The 17,725-nt window shown below is 41.5% G+C and overlaps 1 protein-coding gene across 1 annotated transcript in view; it reads left to right on the forward strand.

Annotated features, from left to right (window-relative positions):
* The first annotated feature begins 5,352 nt into the window (after positions 1-5,352).
* Positions 5,353-17,725, forward strand: part of TMEM9B (TMEM9 domain family member B) — a 39,870-nt gene continuing 27,497 nt past the window's right edge. Inside the window, exons 1-4 of the mRNA XM_004470260.5 lie at positions 5,353-5,593; positions 7,683-7,774; positions 15,692-15,800; positions 16,763-16,897. Coding sequence (XP_004470317.1) covers positions 5,489-5,593; positions 7,683-7,774; positions 15,692-15,800; positions 16,763-16,897 — 441 coding nt within the window. The 5' untranslated portion in view covers positions 5,353-5,488. The remainder of the gene's footprint in view (positions 5,594-7,682; positions 7,775-15,691; positions 15,801-16,762; positions 16,898-17,725) is intronic.

Below are 17,725 nucleotides of genomic sequence, written 5' to 3' on the forward strand. Positions count from 1 at the left end.
TTTATAGAATTGGCCCAGTACCTAATATGTACATATTATGTACACACATACATACAGATGCATGGATACACAAATGTATGTGTGTACATCTGCATATATATACATGAAACCAAGGTTTCATGAAATAATTCCCATATATGTGATGTATTCTGATACCATATTTTCTATTCTGTCATTTGTGGGAAAAAAGTTGGTTCCAACTGATTAAATTGATTTTATAAACCACTAATTGGTTTGCACCCAGAAGTTTGAAAAATACTACAGTGTGTCTCACTAATTACCAGCCTTGCCTATGTACACAGAGCTTCCAATTAGATTTCTTTTTTTTTTAAGATTTATTTATTTATTTATTTCTCTCCCCTTCCTCCCCCCCCACCCGAGTTGTCTGTTCTCTGTGTCTATTTGCTGCATCTTCTTTTGTCAGCTTCTGTTGTTGTCAGCGGCACGGGAATCTGTGTTTCTTTATGTTGTGTCATCTTGCTGTGTCAGCTCTCCGTGTGTGCGGCACCATTCCTGGGCAGGCTGCACTTTCTTTCGCGCTGGGTGGCTCTCCTTATGGGGCACACTCCTTGCACGTGGGGCTCCCCTATGCGGGGGACACCCCTGCGTGGCACTGCACTCCTTGTGCGCATCAGCACTGAGCGTGGGCCAGCTCCACATGGATCAAGGAGGCCTGGGGTTTGAACCACGGATCTCCCATGTAGTAGACAGACGCCCTAACCACTGGGCCAAGTCCGCCACCTCAATTAGATTTCTAATGCTTCATTTTTACTTACAAATATAGCCAAAGGATCTCTTGACATCTAAGAAAAGTTTAATGAACACTCAAAAATAACCTCAATACAGACAATTCAGGATGTAAAAGAAAACAAATATATCCTAAATTAAAACCAATTTTTTTAATATTATATACTCAGAGAAAAAAGATATTGTGCCCACCAAATGGAACAGAAAGCTTTATTTAAAGGGTGAGGGGGCAGATGACAAGAAAGTGCTCTAGTAAATTTAAAACATAACAGAAATTTAAAAATTCAAAAGATGTGTTGGAATTTGGAAATCTTCCAGAAAAAAAAAGTGGAAAATGGGGGAAAAAATGATAAAATTATCCCAGGACAACAGCTGTATAATATGCTTAGAGAGCAGCCAGTCCAGAGCGAAGGAGGATGATGGACTCCTGGAAAAGTTATCTCCAATTTGAAAAATAAACTGATTGAATACCTGATATGTTTGGGATAATATTAATTATAGATACTTAGAATGCTAGGTACTTAGGATGCAGGATAAAGTGAGCCAATGGCTAACTTCAGTTGAAAGAAAGGATATGTAATCATAGTATGCTAATTGGCTCAGTTAAAAATATCTACACAGTCATCATAAATAATGAAGAGTGGCTTATCTAAATAGGGTGATAGAGGTATATTGAGGGATGGAGAAATAATACGTTTTTATGAGGTGGCTTAAGAGTAGTAAATACTTATTTCCTACAGCAAGAAGTTAAAATAATAGCCCACACTGAAAAATCAAGAACTGGCAGTATAAGCATGTCATGTAGAAATATGGAGATAAATACCAAGAGATAGTTAAAAGATAAGGCAGAAGTGGTCTCTGGGGGAGAAATTGACTCCTGGGCAGAATCTGCTATCTTTCATTGTAAGCCTAATGATACTATATGAGACTTTTAAAATGGATTATTGATAAATATTAAAATGAATTCAATTAATTTATTTCACTTATTTGAAAATCTTTTGTTATCAAGGAGGAGCTGTTTTAATAAAGTATGATGACACTGGGAAACAATACTGGTTTAGCACCCCTCTGAAACTTTCAAAATTCTTCCAACTTTAGTTCTGAACCTTGTGTTGCTTATTTTAAGGGCCCCAGTAACTTGTAAGCGGTAATGGCAGCAGCTTTAGGAATGGAGAGATAATATTCTGGTCCCATACCTTGTTATCACAGTGGGCACCCACAATTGATGGCAGTGGCATAGTGTACTTACGTGCCTTCACAGGCAGCAGAGGGTAGATCTCAATAAAAGGGGACTGAGTAGGAAGAAGCATCCTGGCAAACATACATGGTGAAAAATGGGCTTGTATAAGATACTCCCAGGGTATGCTCAGAAATAACTGGAGGGACCTCAAAGTATGTGCATGTGTGTGAACCTTGCCATAACCAATGGAGGCACAATTCAGGGAAATCATCATCGATGCCTTACTTGACTCTATTTGTACTCCTGGGCTGGTGTGCCTGAGGAGTGCTGGGCAGACCAGAAAGAATGGGGTGGAGGAATAAAAGATAGAGGTGTCCAGAGAGCTATCTGGTCACTAGAGGGAAATAGGGGGTTGCAGCCAGAATATCTAGAGCTGGCACAGCCTTGGTCCTCACCATCCATTTGTCCCAGATACATAAATTACTACTTCTGCTTCTTAACCTCCTGACTTCCACACTTAAATTTAGAGAAGCCTCCTCCTTTTTTCCTGACCTCCTCCACCAGGGACTTTTTCCGTCCTCATAAAGAAATGAGAGGGCCCAGGCCAGGTGGGAGGATGTGCTTGGATATCTGTCACTCTTAAAGGGGAATGGAGTAGGGAAACCCAGTCACAGGAAAGCAGTGAAAGGGAAAAAGAAGAAAAGAATAGGTATTTTCTAAGGCAGTTCTGCCTATAAAGAGAACTTTGACATGGCCTGAAAGTCTAGAAAAACCATTGGTTAGAAATGTCCCTTCTGCCTATGTCATGCCCCAGATCCCTCCACCTGTATGTCTCCTTTGGTCATCTCAGCATCACCCTCTGTTGGTCAGAAGGGAAATCAAATAGGAATTTAAGTAGGTTCCTGATACTTTTGACTGACCAGAGGACCCTCTTCCAGTTCCCCTTTCCCTTTCCCTCTCTTGACAAACATAACTTGGTCTTTACTCTGTTTCAGTTGCAGGTGCAAAGATGAGTAAGACAAGATTCATGCCCTCAAAGAGCTCACAATAATTTGGTAGAGGCGTGGTATATAGAGACAGATAAAAAAACTTAATTTTACCACAATAGGGTAAGTTAGGAAAGAGATCTGCACAGAGAAGGGAGCACACAAGTCAGGGAAATCTTTCTTCTGTCTTGGAAGACCCCTAACTTAAAGGAAAAGTAAGAGTTATCTAGTTATGAGCAGTGTAGAATACGGACTTTTCTTATTGAGTCATCTAAACTTCCATTCATTTCTTGGCAGACACAGACCCCCCTCAAACCCTCAGCTCTAGCTTTGGTTTCTCCGTCACCCCTCTCCTACACCCAGCCTGCATCTCCACTAAGACTCCAGCCAGGCAGCTACCTTACAATCATATCCCTCTCATGGCATCCACATTCTATAATTTAGAATAGTGCTGCCTAATTTAAATTTGTATAGTTTCTAACAGCCACATTAAAAAAAAACAAGAGAAATTATTTTAGAATACATTTATTTAGTGCAATGCAGTATTCCCAAAAGAATTTCAATCAATATAAAAAATTATTGAAATAACTTTGTGGGGTTTTTTTTAGCACTAAGTCTTTGATATCCATTGTATATTTTACACCTATAGCATATCTTAATTCAGACTGGCCACATTTCATGTACTCAATTGTCACATGTGGCTAGTGACTACTATATAGGACAGTGCAGCTCTAAAATTTTTCCCAGGCTGAATGTACTTGGCCTCTCTTTATTATATGGGCAGATGAAGTCCATAAGACTGGGGCATTACTATGTATTTCCTCTAAGTCTCTAACTCAATTTTGAAGAAGGAAGAAAAGTCCTATGAGGTTTCAGCCAAAGAGTAAGCACTCCTTTTAAATGTTAGACCTAGACAATTCACATAAACTGACCCCAAACTTGCTTCTGAGTTAGCTTTTAGCAATCACAAATTCACGGTGCCTCACAGTAATGACACATTTGACCTATGGTCTCCGATTTGTCCTCTGGCCAGGAGAACACTCCCTAAAAAGTCTCCATGATTCATTAATGTGACAGCAACTTCATAAGTCCCCTGGAAGGGCCATGTGACAGATCATCTAGCCCTCTTGCTCTGGTTCTGGTTGGGGCTGGGCACTACTTGCCATTTGGGACTGAAAGGAGCTAAATATATTTGGTGCAATACCAAACAACTTGTGTTAAGATTTTTGCATGAACAAAAATGACATGGGAGAGAAATATTAAGAAAAGTCTACCCATTAATTAAAACATTTCCACAAACTAGGGAGAAGGAAAAAAAAACCTTTAAAATTTGTTTAGAGTCAGAAACATGAATATTCCATGGAAGCAGAATTTGAAATGCACAGAGTACAATTCCATCATCTTGCGGCCAAGAACCAGAGGCCCAGAAAGGGGAAGTGGTTTGCCGAAGTTATTTGGTAAATTTCTGTTGGTTAGAAGCCCTGCATCCTTTCCACTATCCCCACTGTCTCCACTAACTAATATGTAATTTAACGGGAGACGCACTGCCATCTCCAGGGTTCTCTTAAACTATATATGGAGGACAACCACGTGCCCTGTGAAGACTGGTAAGCGCCGACCCCCCGCCCCAACATCCCTTCCCAACTCTCCTCCCCGACCTAGGCGCCAGAAGACCCTGAATAGGCCCCGCCTTATCTGGTCTTAGCGCCGATTCTCCACCTCCGGGTGGAGTCTGCTGAGGAGGCCGCTAGAGCCGTTCCTTCTCTAACTCTACACCTTCTGGGTCCCGGCCTGGCCCTGCCTCGCCTCGCCGCTGTGGCCGTTCCTGGCTGCAGACTGGGCCAGTGTGGTTACCCCCTACCGGACACCACACCCACGAGGGCAGCTCACAAAGACTGTTAGAAACCCAAGGGGGAGCTGTGTCCGTGAAGCACGTGAGCGGCAGGCTAGTACCCAAAGTCCGGGGAACAACCCTCGACCCGGGTATTGAGGGTGGGTTTGCCGGAAGGAATGACTCGGCCAATCCCAGCCCCGCCTCCGCGCCTAGCATCTGCCCGGCTAGCGCCCGCCGGGAGGAGCCGCCCTCTCAGCAATTCAAGGAATTCGGCTCACCCCAGCCTCAGGGCCTGACCACGGCAAGGGCCCCTTAGGGTCTCAGGACCCCAGCGGACAGCCCGAACTTGCTGGCGTCTCCCTGGGTGGAAGCAATTCCCACTGTCGTCCCGGAAACCAGCGGCTCCACAAGCCCCCGCTGCTTCTGCGCCCAGGAAAGTTATCCAAGTGCCCCAAATCGCTGCTGGGCGAGGCTGTCACCCTAGCGAGGCCCCCTCCTGCCAGAAGCCCGATCATAGACTGTGCCCGGCGCCGAAACCGCTCAGCCTCTGGTCTCTCAGCCCCAGGAACAGTTTCCGGGGCGGACGCGTTTTGTAGTTGACCCGGCGTGTCTCGTGACGCGGAAGCCCGGACGGAAGTGCGGGTGAAGGATCCCAAGCCGGATCCTGAGCCCGAGCCTGACTCGGAACCGGGAGTCGATTTCGTGGGCTCCCGGCTGTGGGAACGGCTGGGCCCAGCCGCAATGGCGACCCTGTGGGGAGGCCTCCTTCGGCTTGGCTCCATGCGCAGCCTGTCCTGCCTGGCGCTTTCCGTGCTGCTGCTCGTGCAGCTTTCAGACGCCGCCAAGGTGAGTCCCGCCCAGCCTTGGTTCCTGACAGGAGCTCCTCCCCTGCCTCTGGCCGGGGCGGAAGCCGGGTCTATCAACCTGCTTCCCAGTCCTGAAGGCCCGACCCCAAGCTTCACAGCACTGACAGCCCACCCTCCCATAACACTCCTGGCTGTCTGGTAGCGCTCTCGCCCTCCAGCCCTGCCTGGTAGTCACCGTCTTCCCCAACCCCCACCCCCACCCCCCACCCCCACCCCCGAGCCCTGACGGTACTCCTTTCCCTCCCCAACCTCCCAGCCGCCCCCCAGCTCCATTCAGCCCGGACAGTGCCCCACAGCCTGGACAGCAGCTTCTTCTGGACACTTCCCTTTTCAACCCCGACAGCCCCCACCTCAAACCTTACAACTTTTCCAACTCTGAGAACAACCTTACATTCCAACCTTAAGCTCTGACAGCCCACCCCCTCCAACAGTCTCACAGGTTCCCCAGTTGCCCAAACCAAAATGATAGGAAGTCACCATCTCACAGAAGAATTTCCTCTTGGAAACTTAACTTTCATTTCCATGATCCATGAACAGATTCCCTTCCCATTGTGGGAATTTGCCTCTCTTGGCAGCCTCTCCCAATAGACCCTACACTCTTCCCCCAAGAGTATTTCTCAGTATCCTCATAGTCTCATCTAACTCCCTCCAGGACCTCCTGGCTCCTTCCCTGACTTCCATCTTCCTGATAATTTAGTGGGCAAGGAAGGAACCAAACTACGGGAAAGATAAGGTTGGGATGTCTCTTCTGTTCATATCTTGACCTTTATAGTCCTCTCATGCTGCTTTCTGGTTCCCCTTTGTGCCCATTACCCTCCAGACCGGCCTTAGCCCCAGACACAGCTTCTTCCTTAGTGAGTTAGCTGATTATTATGAAAAACAAAAGAAATCCATATTAATGTGAAGGGAAAAGAGAATGACATTTGCATTTTTTAAAAATTGAAGCTTTAATGTATAATTTTTTTTAAAATGTAGGGGCTGGGAAAGACAGATTTACAGGCAGGTAAATATTTATAATCAGGAGTTCTTTGTAAATGCTTTCCTTACCTTCCAACAGAAATTGGGACAGCAATTTTAAGTCTTCTGAATTTCAAAACATTGATGGCATCCTCTGAATACCTTCCATCATCACTTTATCCAGTGTGTTGTAATCATGTAGTTATTTGTCAGTCTCTGGTGTCCTAACTAAGAGCAGGAGCCATAGCTTATCCACCTCATTGAGCACAAAGTCTGGCACAGAGCAAATATTCACTAAGTGGTTGCTGGGTGATTGAATGGATTGTCAACAGCTCTGCCAGACATCCCACCATATATGGGAGCAGTAGACCTCGTCTTTGGAGACCAGTGAGCCACTGCCTTCTCAGGTAGATTCCCTTTGTTGAGAGAGCATTTCCTACCCCTTCTATCCAGATATGTAGTCACTTCTTCCTCCAGCTCTTGAAACTTGCTTTTTTGGTAGTTGTGCTCCTCCTTGTCTACGAAGAATTAGAAGCAAAGTGTCCTGGAAAGAGTAGCCCAAACTGATGTCAACTAAAATCAAGCTATTTCCCTTATGTACTTCCTTTATCATTGTGACTGGTTGCCTCTAAAACTATTTCTTCTGTAGAACTCTAGCCAACCCTTTTTAATCCACATCAGTACCCTCTACCCAAGGGTGGAGGGATGATGAGTAGAAGAATTGTGACTTATATTGTGAATAATTTTTAACTTGATTCTACCCCATTCTTTTATAACAGCATTCTTATTTACAGACACAAGTATATGTCTACTGTGTCTTTCTACTGGCATTGTCCTGTAACCCATAAAAGTAGTTAGTAAGTCACAGATCATGTATTAGATTTAAGTATTTCAAAACATTTTTATATAGTATATAATGATTCATATTATCATCACCATAAAGAATTTGTAGCTTTTTAAAAGTTATATCTCTCAAAGTTATTTAAAGTTTTAAGTGAATGGTTTTAGACTATTTGGCAGGGGGTGCTTAGCAAAATGTATATGGTGCAGTTTTTAAAAATCTTGATGATGAACTGTCAACAAGCTGTACTAAATTTCTATTTTGGTTACAGAATTTTGAGGATGTCCGGTGTAAATGTATCTGTCCTCCTTATAAAGATAATTCTGGGCATATTTATAATAAGAACATATCCCAGAAAGATTGGTAAGTATTCTGGAATATTGAATTACTTGTCAGATTTCTTTCCAGGTTGTCATTGTTGGCCTAGAATGTCTATCCAATGTATCGTTAGAGTATTTTCTTTTTAAGCAAGTGTTAAATTCCATCTCTATATGAAAAAGTGACAGGTCCTGGGTTCATGATATTAACCCAAAGGAATATAGCCAAAACACTAAGCCCCAAGTAGAGAAGGTTTTATATGGGATGGGCTGCATTTGTGGTGCCTGAACTACCCATAACTACCTTCCTGTGCTCTCCTAAATTTTAATGAGGGACATTTCTCCCTCTTGCTTTTCAGTATACAGTAAGTCTCATTTATTTAGATTGTAATTTTTTCCAAGTTTGTAGGTCTTCATCATATATTGACAATGGACAGCTATATATAAAAGTGTCAGAGGGTTTAGGGAGGAATGGGAATGAGCCATGTGTATCAGAGTTTCCCATTGCTATGCCATGGGTAGGTTTTATGTATGCCAAGATATGAATCCTTTCAGCATTTGGTGCAATCAGACAGGCCTGTGATGACTAGGATCCTGGGTGGCTAGCCACCAGCAGCCTTCTCTACTTACCCAGTGGACCTTACAAATGTTAGCTTTTTCTACAAGAGTCATCAAACAGTTGGAAAACAGATGTTTTGTAGCAGGTTGAATGTGCTCTTTTCTATGAAATTGTGATGTTTTATGGTTTGTAACCACAGAGGAAGACTACCAGAATAGGCATACAAGGAAAATAGCTTCAAATACTAGGTGCTTTCACATGTACAAGATTTCATAGCTAAATAGCCAGCAAAGAATTTGAAAGCAAGATTAAATTTGTTCAGGTAAGATATCCCAAGCCTTTGAGCATGTTTAGTTTCTCTGATGTTCTTCCCAAGATAGGCATTTAGATTCAGTCTGATATTTGATAAGTGTGTTCTTGAGAATTTCTTGTAAAATTACTTGTTCCATTTTATCCCATATTGCAGAGGTTTTATATCAGTAAGTCACTTCACATGATATAAGAAAGTTCAAATAAATCTTTAAGTTACTTCCAAATATGTTGAACATTTATATTTTATTATCAGCAATAGAATTGCTGTTATTTGAATGGCAGATGATCTCCCTATTCAAGTTTTTAGCACTAATCTTTCCACTGACTTCTCATTATTCCAGGCTCGTACAGAACCATGTGTCACACATCCTTGGTTATTGGTCAAAATAAGGTAGCTTTGAAAATTAACAGTTGGAAGCAAGGCTTGTTGGGATTTTTCCTCCCACCTTCTCACCTTCCCTTGCTTCCTTCTTGCATGTCAGCCTTTTAGCATAATCATAACTTGCCTACCTTTCTAAAGCCAGTTAAAACCGTTAGTGCCAACTGGGAGTAACTGGTTTTAGAAAGGTAGGCAAGTTATGATTAATGACAATATTAAGGCTTTACAAGGCCTCCAATGTCTAGATACATTTTTACCATCTGTTTTCTAGGCCTCCTGTTTTGTCCAGCATTAATTCCTCATTGATTTATGCTGGCCCAATTTTGGTTGGATGTAGTTTAAAACTAATGATTTTGCCATTTTGGGCACTAGGTGGAGATGTTACCTAGTTCCTAAAGTGATTGAGCTGTTTATGATGACTGGTCAACCAGAACCAACCTTCCTGCCTTCTCTCCCACCCTGTCCAACTTTTGCACAGTACTCAGCGTCTCTGTGTTATTAAACTGTATTTGTATTTCAAAACAAACACTCAGTACATAGATTCCCAAGAATTCTTTGGTATTGTGACTGAAGCTTCAGAAACTGAAATAGGAAACTAAATAATAGTAGATAAGCCTCATTTTTCTGAGGCTCAGAGATGAGAAGGCTGGCAAAGCATGCAGGAGCCCTAAATTCTGGTCCTTTTTCAGCCACTACTTAAGTCTGTGACCTTGAGCAAGTGACCTCTTTGAGGGTGTTGGGCTGGATAACCTGTATGATTCTGAGCTAGAGTCCCTGTAATTGGATTTAACTAACTCTGCCCATTTTAATGCCTGTATCTGCTGAATACATGCCTGGTCTTCTATATATAAGGAAGAGATATTCACATTTGTATGGTGTGTGTTATAGAAACTTACTCTTATCTGACATTCTACCAATAGAGTTTTTTTTATTATTATTACTTTTGTTAAAACTCAATAGCTTGATAAGGATAGCTAGTTGAACTTTTATCACTTGTAACATTTTTTGTTTCCTATCTGATGCCACAACTCAGGAAATGAAACATGAAAAAGTTCTTTTTGATAAGGCAAAGGGAAAGAATCAGCCTTGCCTCAAGGTAGAGTTCTTAACGCCTAAGAGATGCCAAGAGGGAAAAGAATTGCCCAGTAGGTGGCAGGAGAATATCAAATCTTTGCCTACTATACTTTTACGGAAGGTACTCACTGAATAGTAGACTCTTCATAGCTGAGGAGAGAAATAGCTTAATGATTATTAAGCATTTCTGATAAAAGAGAGTTTTGATAGCATTGTTTTGTTTTTTTTTTTTAAGATTTATTTAATTTATTTTCGCCCCCTCCCCCATCATTTGCAGTCGCTGTTTGCTCTCTTTGTCCATTTGCTATGTGCTTTCTGTGTCTGCTCATCTTCTGTTTAGGAGGCACTGGGAACTGAACCTGGGACCTCCCATATGGGAGAGAGGTGCTCAATAGCTTGAGCCACGTCAGCATCCTGGTTTGTTGTATCTCTCATTGTCCTTCCTCTTTGTGTCTCTTTGTTGCATTACCTTTTTTTTTTTTTTAAGATTTCTTTTTTATTTATTTAATTCCCCTCCCCTCCCCCGGTTGTCTGTTTTCTCTGTGTCTTTTTGCTGCGTCTTGTTTCTTTGTCCGCTTCTGTTGTCGTCAGCGGCAGCGGCACGGGAAGTGTGGGTGGCGCCATTCCTCGGCAGGCTGCTCCCTCCTTCGCGCTGGGCGGCTCTCCTTATGGGTGCACTCCTTGCGCGTGGGGCTCCCCCACGCGGGGGACACCCCTGTGTAGCAGGGCACTCCTTGCGCGCATCAGCACTGCGCATGGGCCAGCTCCACACGGGTCAAGGAGGCCCGGGGCTTGAACCGCGGACCTCCCACGTGGTAGACGGACGCCCTAACCACTGGGCCAAAGTCCGTTTCCCTGTTGCATTATCTTGTGTCAGCTCCTAGCACCTGCCTGTCGCGCCCCCTTGCCTTCTCCAGGAGGAACCAAGAACTGAATCCATTCCCTCCCATGTGGTAGGCAGAAGCTCAATTACTTGAGCTACATCTGCTTCCCAGGATTGCTTTTTTATAAGCCATTAATAAGTATCTTGGAAAATGGGGGGGAAATAAACAAAAACATACAACAACAAAACAGCCTTTTATTATTTTTTTTTAACTTTTTATTTTGAAGTATTTTCAAATTGACAAGACAGTTACAAAAATAATACAAACCCCATGTAGAGAACTCCAACATACCCCTATCCCCCCAGTTACCCAGCCCAACAATTTTAATATTTTGCCACATTTGCCATCATTTTACCTATGTAGCTATCTACTTATCAATTTGTTTTCTGAACACTTGAGTGTAGGTTGTATAAATCATGCTCCTTTAAAACTTCATACTGCCATGTACGTTTCCTAAGAACAATGATATATTCTTATGTATCTATCTTAAATGCAGTTACCAAGTTCCAAGATTTAACATCAATATAAAGCTTACAGTCTATATTACAGTTTTTCCATATGTCCCAATAATGTCCTTATAAGCCTGCTCTCCTCCCTTGTTAGATCCCATCTAGGAACATGCATTTGCCTTTAGTTGTAATTGTCCCTTTAGTTGCTGTCTGTCTATGTATCTATCTATATATCATCTGTTTTTTTGTGGGAAAGTACATTCAGCATAAACTCTCCCTTATCAGCCTCTCTCAAGCAACCATTCAGTGTAATTAATCACATTCACTACATTGCATTACACTCATTCCATTCCATTGCTAAAGCTTTCCCGTCTCCACCTCTCTCTACATCAGATGTCCCCAGGATCAAATCCCAGTGAATCCTAGAAGAGAAAGATGAGAAAAGAAGACAAAAAGAGAAATAGATACAAAAGATCACACAGCAAATGGACACAGCAAAAACAGCAGGGCAGGGAAGGGGGAGGGGAAGAGGAAAAAACCCTATGCCCATTATGCATTAATTACCCATTCTCCTTGGCAACCTGTATTCTAATTTCTGTCTCTGTGAACCAGCATATTTTCTGATATTTTCTTTGTAGTTCTCATGGAGCTTAAATTTAACTTCCTAAATCTGTAAGAATCTCATTTGCTTTGATATCAACTTAATTTCAGCTGTATACACAAATTATGTTCCTATCCCCCTCTGTCCTATACCTAGTGTAGGTCTTGTGTCTAATTATATGATTATATATTGTGAGTCCAAAACTACTGTGAGTCCAAAAGATCTCATTACATCTTATGCATTTGTCTTTTTTTTTTAAGATTTATTTTTTTATTTCTCTCCCCCCTTCCCCACCCCAGTTGTCTGTTCTCTATTTGCTGCGTCTTCTTTGTCCGCTTCTGTTGTTGTGAGCCACACGGGAATCTGTGTTTCTTTTTGTTGCGTCATCTTGTGTCAGCTCTCCGTGTGTGCGGCACCTTTCCTGGGCAGGCTGCACTTTCTTTCGCGCTGGGCGGCTCTCCTTATGGGGCACACTCCTTGCGGGGCGCACTCCTTGCGCGTGGGGCTCCCCTACGTGGGGGACACCCCTGCGTGGCATAGCACTCCTTGCGCGCATCAGCACTGCACATAGGCAAGCTGCACACGGGTCAAGGAGGCCCGGGGTTTGAACCGTGGACCTCCCACGTGGTAAATGGATGCCCTAACCACTGGGCCAAGTCTGCTGCTGCCTTTGCCTTTTAGATCCTATAGAAAGTAAAATATGGAGTACAAACCAAAAATACAATAGTCCTGGCACTTATATTTACCCAGGTTGTTATCCTCACTTGAGATGTTTATTTCTTGATACAACTTCAGTCTATTGTCTATTGTTCTTTCCTTTCAACCTGCAGAACTCTCTTTAACTTAATCTCTTATAAGGCCCATCTAGTGGTGACAAACTCCCTCAGCTTTTGTTTATCTGAGAATTTCTTAATCTCACCCTCGTTTTTTTAAAAAACAGTTTTAGTCCATATACAATTCTTGGTTGGCTTTTTTTTTTTTTTTCTTTTAGCACTTTAAATAGATCATCCCACTGCTTTCTTGCCTTCATGGTTTCTCATGAGATATTGGCATTTAATCTTATTTAGGCTCCCTATACATGACATGTTGCATATCCCTTGCAGCTTTCAGAATTCTCTCTTTATCTTTGGCTTTTGACAGTCTGATTATGATATGCCACAGTAAAGTTCTATTTGGGTTTATCCTGTTTGGAGTTCATTGAGCATCTTGGATATGTATATTCATATCTTTAGTTAAATTTGGGACGTTTTCAGCCATTATTTCCTTGAATATTCTCTGTCCTCCTTTCTTTACCTTCTGGGACTCCCACAATATGTATATTGGTACTTTGATTTGTTTCACAGATGCCCCAGGCTCTTCACTTTTCTTCAGTTTTCCTTTTTTTGTTGTTGTTCCTCAGACTGAATGATTTAAATGGTCTTTTCTTCAAATTCTTTGATTCTTCTGCCAGCTCCAATCTGTTCTTGTTGTGGAATTTAAGAGAAGTTCAATTATTTGAGTATAGAGAGGCCAGGACTCAGGAATGATTTTGAGAAGGAAAAATGGTTTATTGACGGCCGGCCGGACTCGGGAGCTTTCGGTTTGAATCCCGAGCCCTGAACAAGATTTTCAAACGTCTTTTATACAGAGAGGAAAGGCCAAATGGTCCCTTTGTTTCAGTTCTCAATAGGCTTCAATTAGCATATATCTTCCACATCTTAGGTAAGCTTTTAGCATGGACTCCAGACATTCTAGATAAGCCTTTAGCGTATTTGGTTTTTGCATTTCCCCTAAATACTTAAAGTTTATAGCCCTTGCATTGTTAAACATTTCCTGGGACTGGAGCCGCTGCCAGTCCCTAAGGGCAGGACTGCAGCCTCTTACCGTTCCACACCCACAAGTCAAACAACTTAGTTATCTCTGAAGAGACAAAGAGCCTTCCACCCATAGCCCACATCATTCTTACACCCCTGTAGGAATTTTTTATTTCGCTTCTGTTGTCTTCAGCTGTTTGGTTCCTTTTCATAATTTCTATCTCTCTTAGTAGTATTCTCTGTGTTTTCATCTATCATTTTCCTCGTTTCCTTTAGCCCTTTGAGCATATTTAGGACCTTTTTTTTTTTTAACTTTGATATGTCCCAGGTCTGGTCCTCCTCATAGATGATGTCTAATGCTTTAGTTTTCTCCTTTGCTAGGCCATCTCTTCCTCTTTCTTTGTGTGTTTTATAACCTTTTGTTGAAACATGACATTTTGAAGCTTTAACGTGTTATCACTGAAATTTAGACTGGTATATGTTCCTTAAATTTGTATTCAGCTAGTGTTATAACAGCTTTCCATGAATGCCCTAGCAAAAAGGAAAACTACCTTTCCCAGTCTTTGCAGATTGACCTCTCTGAGTGCTCGTCTTCAAGGCTTATCCATACAATGGGTTGAGGAGAATAGCTCCAGGCCAAAGTGTAGGGGCATCTCTGATACTTACTGCTCATGCCTCTTGTCCTGGGTGTGTGTTTGTAACCCTAGAAATTCCTCTCTTTACAAGGACATGAATGTACCCTCTCCCCTAAGAAAGTTTTATCATTGTCCCAGGCACTGCACTGTGTGTCCTGCAGCCAGCAATCCTTCTCCCCAGGCAGCACAATTTGATTGCTCTCCCAGTGTTCTATAGGAGAGCTCTCTGAGCTACCTTCTACATGCAGGGCAAGTTCCAGGACAGCAAGTCCCTCAGGCCACCATAGAGAAATTAGGCCAGCATACATGCTTCCAGCATGTGCTTCTCTGCTCCCTCTGGAATCAGGACCAGCAATGCGTACTGAGGGGCGTGGGCTGGCTCCACTCTAAGTCCATGAGGGGTGCGAGGAGGGGCCAGCCAGGGGGTCAGGAGTCCTTCCTCTTATAAGTAGACTTTTCCTTGATTCGGTGCTCACCCTGTTACCACAGTCCTTTAACTGTTTTCTGAAGCTTAAGGAAAGATGTTTCTGTCAGTTCTTTCCTTTGAACTGGTCATTCAAAGCTTCTATGTGAGGATGAAGCCCTGAAGTGTCTTACTTCACAGTCTTGATCATGCCACACTTCGATTACTTTTTATTTACTTTTTCAGTGTGAAAGTTTTCACTTTAAAATCCTACTTCATGCTTTATCGACAGACTTTTGCTCAGTTTTTTATTGTTTAGTTTTCAGAGATTCAGAATTTGCTACATTCTACATTTGTTGAGCTAGTTATAGAGCCACGCACCCTGGTAGTTATGAATGATGTTAGTTAATTCACAAAAGAGAATAGTCATATTTGAGCAATGCCTCAAGTCAATTTAAACCATTTAGTGCAGTTTTGCTTGGTAACTGAGCAAATCTAAACGTGACTTGTCCCATCTGTTAAGTAGTTTGTTTGTTTTTTATCCAGCACACAAACATTAATAGGTTTATTCATTTTCAATTTCTATATAAAAGATTACCACAAACGTTAAGTAGTTTTTTGATCCCCTTTCTGTTAGCAGTAGCACCTTTGACAACTACTGCTTTTATGTGTCTTTATGGTTTCCTAGACTGTTAAATCTTACCAAATTGTTCATCTTGAGAAAGGAAATTATTTCAGTTTGCCTTATTTATTTTTTGCTCCTTATATTCTTTTACTGGGCAAGTTAGATTATTCTGGATTTCAGGAAGGTTTTCATCAATGTTAGTAGAAAATTCAACCAGGTTTAAGCAGTATTTTATCTTTGTTTCTTCAGCGATTGCCTCCATGTTGTGGATCCCATGCCCGTACGGGGGCCTGACGTAGAAGCGTACTGTCTGCGCTGTGAATGCAAATATGAGGAAAGAAGCTCTGTTACCATCAAGGTTTTTAAAAAAATTCTTTTCTGCTTCTGGAGTAATATTTCCTGGTAGTCTGTAGACAAGACAGGAAATTTGGGACATCTGAATTCTATTTTAATGACCTAAACTACTACCCTTCTCTGTTCTTTCCCCCTACCCCCACATCTACCCTCCCACTCTCCTTTACTCTCCTATCCCTCCCCCTCCCCAATGAAACAGTGGGCCTGCTGTCTGCTGGCCTCACTGAGATGTTTTGTGGATTAATTAGGACACATTAGATAGATAAATAAAATCGCAACCAAAAAATGCCCTATGGGTATATCCCGGAAAGGTATCCCAGCTTCTTTGTGGGCCATGTATGCTAAAGGCTAGTGAGAATGGACTTTTGGATTATTTCCAGTTTTTTCTATTTAACTTTTTGAGAGATTGCCAAGAGATTGTTTTCCAAAGTGATTGTGAATCTTACATTCCCACCTGCAACGTATGAGGGTTCCAGTTTCTTGGTGTCCTTGTCAATACTTGGTATTTTCTGTTTTATTATAGCCATTCTAGTGAGTATGTCTCTCTGTACTGTTTAGCAGCACATGAATTAAGATCTCAAGAAAATCATTGGCCTAAAAAGTATTTTAGTATATTTAAACTGATCTAAAAGAGATTCACCTGAATTACATTTTCTATTATTGTTCCTTTAAATTGTTTTTATAACAGTGCTGCTGAATCTAGGACACTGTATCCAGCTGAGAAAAGAAAAGCTAGCAATGGGTGAAGAAGAGCGTTTTGAAGTCTTGAAAAGAATTCCAAAGACAAAATGCTTCCTCTCCTCTTTCCTTAAATACTTTGGTGAAGAGTTGAATTTTTTGCGTGTATTAGAATCTGGTTTGTGTAGAAATTCTGTAGGTTTATCAGATAGATCAATTTTCACTGTGGTTCTCCTGATACTTATGCAAAATTCTGATTTCTTGATAACTTATTTTTACTTTCTTCAGGTTACCATTATAATTTATCTCTCCATTTTGGGCCTTCTTCTTCTATACATGGTATATCTTACTCTGGTTGAGCCCATCCTAAAGAGACGCCTCTTTGGACACTCACAGTTGATACAGAGCGATGATGATGTTGGGGTAAGTTCTCAGCCTGCCAAGTTGCTCATGGCCAATCTCTATCATCATCCGACTTAAAATGCAAGTGAAAAGTAGTCACATATAGATGTTCATGTGATGGAGCAGATCCTTAACTAGAAAAACTAAAAACAGTACTAATTTTAATATATATCTTTTTCTAAGGAAATTACTCTGTCCCAAAAGCCATAAACATAGTGGTTTAAACTGATGACCCTTGATAAGTGTGCTATAACTTGGCCTTCAGTACCAAGAGAACATTTGTCATTGCCTTTCCCTGTTTACATTGAGAAAAGTATCTAAGATAGTCTCTACTGGAGCTTTTTTCTAAAATACCTTCCCTATCATGAGCACCAAATACTTTAGAAGGGAACCAGGAAGTCCATGATATTCTTTTCTTAATGAAGAGCAACTTGATAATCTGCTAATGCTTTATATTTCTTTCTCCTACTTAATTAAAAAACAAAAAAACAGCCCCCTATGATCTAGAGAAAAATAAAACCATCACTCCAGATTCTCTTCCTATCTTTAAAGCGTATTTGCATTTCTTCATATAGTTCATTTAACCTGTGTATAAATTGTTTCATGGTCTCCTTTTTGTTTTAAAATTATTTCATATGAAAGTGTCTAGAAATTGACATCCACAAATTTGTTATTTAGTATAGCTGTTAAAATTATAATGTATGTTTTATCATTCCCCTGTTTAGATTTGTTTCTGAACTTTCCACTATTGTTGTTATATATTTCATAATTATCTTTACAAGTCACCTTTGGATTATTTTCCTTAAAGTAGATATAATTCAGTAGAGTTGCAAGAGTCAATTCCAAAAG

This window comes from Dasypus novemcinctus, chromosome 10 (genome assembly GCF_030445035.2).
Source record: "Dasypus novemcinctus isolate mDasNov1 chromosome 10, mDasNov1.1.hap2, whole genome shotgun sequence".
Taxonomy (NCBI): domain Eukaryota; kingdom Metazoa; phylum Chordata; class Mammalia; order Cingulata; family Dasypodidae; genus Dasypus; species Dasypus novemcinctus.